At 43.9% G+C, this 5971-nt stretch overlaps 1 protein-coding gene across 1 annotated transcript; it reads right to left on the bottom strand.

Annotated features, from left to right (window-relative positions):
* Positions 1–325: 325 nt before the first annotated feature.
* LOC125943128 (uncharacterized) lies at positions 326–4340 on the bottom strand. Its single transcript, XM_049661531.1, has 3 exons — positions 4289–4340; positions 2673–2812; positions 326–659 (listed from the first exon to the last, which is right to left on the bottom strand). Exons 1-3 carry the CDS (start codon positions 4338–4340, stop codon positions 336–338), a joined length of 516 nt encoding a protein of 171 aa, XP_049517488.1. The 3' UTR covers positions 326–335.
* Between the last annotated feature and the right edge of the window lie 1631 nt (positions 4341–5971).

The raw sequence follows: 5971 nt of genomic DNA, 5'->3' as shown, positions 1-5971 counted from the left end.
CACCAGTGCGCCCCAGCGTCATAGCAGTGAAACCAGCGTCTCGTCCAGTGTGGCCCAGCACTTCTACAGCGATCTCACCAGTGTCGCAGTGACTCCCAGTGACTCCCAGCGTGCGCCAGCGTCCCCAGTGCCACCCAGTGTCAAAAAACGCGCTGTTTTCACACTGAAAGGCACTGGAAGAAACTGGTTTTTGCAAGAGAGTTACTTTCAGAAAGACACGAAAGTGTGATATTCCGTCAATTACAATTTTGCAGTTATTATGATAATTTAACAAGAGGTCTGACCCGAACATTTTTTTTCATCGTACATGTTCATGCACTTTTTTTTATTTTCGATCAGTTCTCGAGGTGCTGTAGAACCTTGCCCATCTTCATAAATTTCTGTGCTGCTCGCTGGATGACATTGACAAAGACCTTGATGAAGTTTGCACTGCTCTCGGAATCTTCCAGCGCATAGCCATCCATAACTTTGGTTAACAACTTGGATATGATCTCGGCCGCCTTGTCCTTGAGCTTCTGCTGGGCTTCCTTAGCGGCTTTCTTTATGTGGTCCTTCGCCTCTTTGTATGCCCCTTTTACGGACACCTTCACCTTGTTAGTGGCGCCCTTCACAGCTTCTTTTGTTTTGTTCCAGAGAGCACGGAAAAAGTACTCGTCGCTCTGAAAAAATGAAAGCACGTAGGTATGGAAACATGAAAGTCGTGGAATCGCGCCTACTTCTTAGGTCAAGTTTTTAAGACCCTTTATTGGCATAGCCGTATGCCCAGACTGTCACTTAAAACAGTTGGCCATGAAACATTTCATCGAAAAATTTCAATGGACTTTCATTAGAGGTGCAACGTGACTGCTTATTTTTGGGTGCAGCAAGAATTACTACGCATAGTATAATAAAATATGCACATTATGGCTATGAAAAACACAATAGCTCCCAAAACGAAAACAAAATGTTCTTTTATATAAAAAAATGTTGACTCGCTACCCCGGCCGTGCGAAAGTGGATGTCCAGCGAAGCTGTTGAAAACCACCACCATATACAACTGCTGAGGGGGGTACGCAACGCTTTATTGCTTTAGAGTAATTGTAGTATTGGAAATTTCGAGTAATGGTATCAATGAGAGTAATGGTAATTTTGACAGCACGCCACGCATAGCGGGGCTGTAACAACATTGAAATCAGTTGCTAGGCTGGTTCTTTTGTATATGGTAGGCTACAGACACGTCACTTCCCACGTCGCAAGCTGCCGCGCCGACGCCAGCCTGTGCAACAGTAATATTTACCGGGAAATGTAGGCGGGGAGCGCTACTCGCTTCGAATTGTTATCAGGAGAACCTTATCATCAATTATGTCATTCGGATGATTGTTTCGGGCTTGTTCTTTATTGAAGCATATGCTGCTCTGCATTTTGTATGCATGATTCCAAATAAAGTATGCACTGTGACCTTCACTTTGCTGACGGCTTGAAGCCTTTGCCTTATGGAGGTACGAGCCACAGATCCTGTCCCTTCACGACCGCCGGGATTGGCCGAAACTTACTGCTGAAGGACGCGGACACGAACAATGCCGACCAACTAGAGGCAAACAGCTTCGCTGCAAAATTGTGCATAGCATTTCGCTGTGCGAAAAACCTTTAAACAGCATTTGGTGCAGCTTTCGGTGACTTCAGAACTCCCGATAGAGCTTTCTGTCCCTCAATACCTGCTACATGTATGTGTTTTTCCGAGTGTCAAAGAAGGCCGCGAATACAAGCAGAATTGCCGCGCGACTGGCCGCTCGAGGCACTTTGCGTGTATTCGGGGGCTTCTTTCACTCTCGGAAAAACACTTCTATGTAGCACGTATTGAGCAACAGAAAGTTGTATCGCGAGCTTTTCATGTTGCTCTACAACTTTCTCATTGGCACTTTGATAATCAGGACAGTGCGTCTCGAGTTAGATAATAAAGTACAATTGCCTAATTAAATCTAGTAACGACAAATTACTGGTGGCTACTCCACTGTACTGGAAACAATACGCACTAGGTTTGCTTCGCGTAACGCCGTTCCCCTTTCTTTAAATCGTGCTGCGTGATAGCTGGGACACGCTGTATATATATATATATATATATATATATTCAAGAAATTGCTGTAGATGCGCGATCATGATGCGTAGCAATTATCGTCTACTCATTTATATAACGATATTTAAAACCCTTAGACACTGAGTGTTGTAAACTTCGTTATAGAACTCAGTAGAAGATCATTGCCACCCATCATTCACGCGCATCTAAGGCGATTTCTTGAAAGGCAATATATATATAAACTACGTGTCAAATATTATCAAACATTCATTTCTGTGACCATGTAGTTATTTGTAAACAAGTGACCGCTACATCTGTTATTCATTATATGGCCGTACCAAGACAAAGTAGCGAAATGCGGCTACTCATCTTATTACACAGTTTGAGAGGTCAAATTTCAATTACCCCTGCTTTTCTAGCTTGTGATGGTTACTTTACTGGTTACTAGCAAATATTTTAAACTTTTTTCTTCGACAGACCACTGTGTCTTGCTGCGACCCTGTTTCGCTGGTAGAGATGATGCTCATATATTACAAATCTAGAAAGGACATCTGTTCCGGGAAGGGGTAAATTTAGCGCTTTATACCACTTCAAGTTTGACTCTGGTATTGAAACTCACCTCAGCACCAAGTTCTTCGTCCTCAGCTAGTGTCTGTGCCACGTCACGAAGGACTTCACCCAGATAAACAGCATCTTGAGCGGCACTGTCGAATGTTGTATCAACGCGGGCCTCCTCCTCAGGAAATGCGTATGCATTTGCTGAAATGGCGGGAAGAGCATTTTAGAGTACACTTCGTGAAACACCTGTATGCTGTATTCAAAATTTAAATTGAATACCACTATGTGTAAGTATCGCATGAGAACATCGCAGGAGCCAGCGTATCGCTGAGAGAATTGTCCTATAAACTAACCTAAGAGCGGACTTACAACAATTTGACCATAGCGGCAATAGCTGACGAATTCTAACGCTTCGATAGGTGATTAACGTGCAACAGAATGAAGTAATTTTTAACAAACTCGCTAGCTGCTAGGATTTTTATATTAGAATTCAACTTGTTCAAAATTCAGCAAAAATATTTGATCTATATGACGTAGTTGCTGGGGATGCTGCTCATGAGACGAAAATCTTGAGATAAATAAATATGAGTTCCATAGTATACCATGGCAGCCTACAAAGCCACAGTCAACACTTTACCAATGGTCGTTTACAAAAAAATACAGTCTACTTCTTTGCCTATGACGCTTATTTTTGGATGATAACGAACCAATGAATTGTGAAGCATCCGTGTTTTTCTGTACTGTGCGTCTCACTAACATCACTATTGTTGATGAATATCACTATTTCATACCGCAATAAAGCAATGTATTTTTTTAACAGCGGAGCTATTTAAGCTCTTTGTTGCCCGGCGTAGCATAGACCAGAAGCTGCGCCTGGCGATGACGTCACCGCGTGTTGCCTAGCAACCACTTGGCACAGCTGCGCCTCGCTTCGCCTAGCTTGGGCAACGCTCCTCCTCCGCCGCGCCAGCTGCTACGAACGCGCATCTGCTCCCTCCAGCCATGACGTCACTTCGCGTCGCCTAGCAACCACCTGGCATAGCTGCTCCCACGCTTCGTCTAGGCATGCCATTGCTTCGCCAAGCTCTTCACGCCGCCCTTCCTAGCTCTACTGAGCCCATGCTTCGCCTAGCCACACCAACACCGCGCGCCCGCCGAGGGATCACGTGACCTCACCAGAACTCCGGCTCCCGCCAATACCTCCATGCTCCGCCGGGTAGGTGCAGCCAAAAACCGTGATGTCACTGTGCGCCAACACGGTTCGCGGGCTGTGTGGGCTTTGTCTAGCTGTACCCGGCGAGTGTGGAGGCGGAGCTTAATCGCGATGTCACCGGGAGATAAAATCTAGGAGTCGCCACTACGGCGGCAGAACTTTTTTTTTACTCTGTGGCGAGTACATGTAGCCTTGACATGGGACGACCAAAGAAGATCCGGCCACCCGAAGAAGCATGTTGAAGGGCGTCGCGCGGCGAAGCTAGAATCAACGCGTGAGCGGCGAGCCGATTCAGAATACCATGCCTAGCAGCACTTAGCATTTCCTAGCAAAGCTTAGCTAAGCCTAGTAAAACCTGGAAGAAACTAGGTTGATCACCTGCTCCACTGTTTACTTCAGCCATGCACCGCTTGTGCAAGCTGTCCAGATTTATTTTGCTCACCGAAATAAAATTTTCTACGTACCTGTGAAGGCGACGAGACTCACGAGCAAAATGGCGGCAAATGTCGGCCTCATGATAACTGCGAGAAAAGTAAAAGTAAAACAAAATTGTTTTATGGACATGAGTAGTCATTATGTACAAATACATGCCGCAAGTTCTCTGATTGTTGAACCTTCTTGAGGCACGTTCCGAAGTGCATCTTTCACACAGCTGCATATCGATTGACATAAAGCAATTATTTCACCTTTGATGGTGCACTAATTAGAACAAACTCGTCCATTACTTTTTTGCTTTACTACGGTTGTTAAGTGCAACTGTTGAGTTATACATTCTTTTCTTTTTCCGACAGTATCACAACGGGCTTTCAGTTTATCATTATATTAATTTTTCTTTTCTCTGATTCAGCCGGGCACATGCTTGCCATCTTCGGGGGAAGTTTGACCTGGAATACGCCATAGTACTTGCCTAAATTCTTCTGCCATGCATTTGTTTTTCTGCCAACGAGGAAAAATGGAGAATCGTATTTTACATTGCCTACATTTGATAGCTTTTCGTATTGGCCGGTGAGCATGCTTCACACACTACGGAGGGATCTAAAGCAGCCTATGCTGAAGTTCACTTACCAAGTGGAGACGCTTACAGAGTGCTTTCAAGTGTGGGCCGAGCTAAGGTGTGAAGACTCTACGCTAACCATCTGGCTTTTATGCTCTGCATGCGTGATGAAGAATTTTTTTTCTTTGATAAATAGATATATCCTTCCCACAAGATCAATGGTCGCTGAAGGGCGTACCTAAAAACCCACATACTTTATTTATCTCAAAAGGGGCCGTCAGAGTTGTTACTTTTTGCATAGATTGGAGTGAGAAACGTCCATTCCCAATCTGATATATATCAAAACCCAGTCGCACCCGTTTATCGCAGCAATAACCTCTTCAGTTTACCTGGGTCAAACAACGCCTCGCTGAGTGTTTCTGCGCAGCGGGGACAATATACTGAAATATAAAATTTGTGCAAGGTTTGAAAAATTTTACCGCCACAAGGCCTGATGGTGTTTGATGTCTTCTATTTTCACGCCTTTAATTATTGTAACTTTGCGAGCTCAAGCGCGACCGATAGAAAAGGGTGTATCAGATATTGTATGACAATTTGAACTTTAAAAATGAAAAACAAACGACACCGTGTGAATGCGCCGAATACAAGATAGGCTTGCCATGCGTCCTGCAGGGACACACCTATAAGCATTCGCTATGAAATATTCATGTCAAAACGAAGAGGTTAAATTGCGAAATAACAGTGCTGCCAAGTGTCATACGCTTAAAAACATTGCTTGTGTTCTTCTTTCCTTTTAATTTTCTCTTTGAAATATGTTGTGTTGCAGAAAAACAATATTACTAATGATAAATAGACGCTCACGGCACAATGTTTTGTGAAGGGTGAAGGGTTCAATTACAATTCGCGCCCATGCCTATTTCGCCTTCCACTGATTCTCTGCCGGTTCGATGCTTAAACGTGAAGTATGAAACATTTTTGTGCGCGATTAGGTGGTCAGACATCTTTAACTGGAGGGGTTGGCCCTTTTGATTACTTTTTATAGTGATAATCATCTCAAACTGGGACATTTTTTTGCTGTTTGGGGCAGTCTATGTTGAATACATTTTCCGCTTGATGTCTAATAGGGGACTAACATGTTTACTGGTTAAAATTA

The sequence above is a fragment of the Dermacentor silvarum genome, chromosome 2 (genome assembly GCF_013339745.2).
Source record: "Dermacentor silvarum isolate Dsil-2018 chromosome 2, BIME_Dsil_1.4, whole genome shotgun sequence".
Taxonomy (NCBI): domain Eukaryota; kingdom Metazoa; phylum Arthropoda; class Arachnida; order Ixodida; family Ixodidae; genus Dermacentor; species Dermacentor silvarum.
Note: the sequence above shows the minus strand (reverse complement) of the source record. Positions and strands in the feature narration are given on the sequence as shown.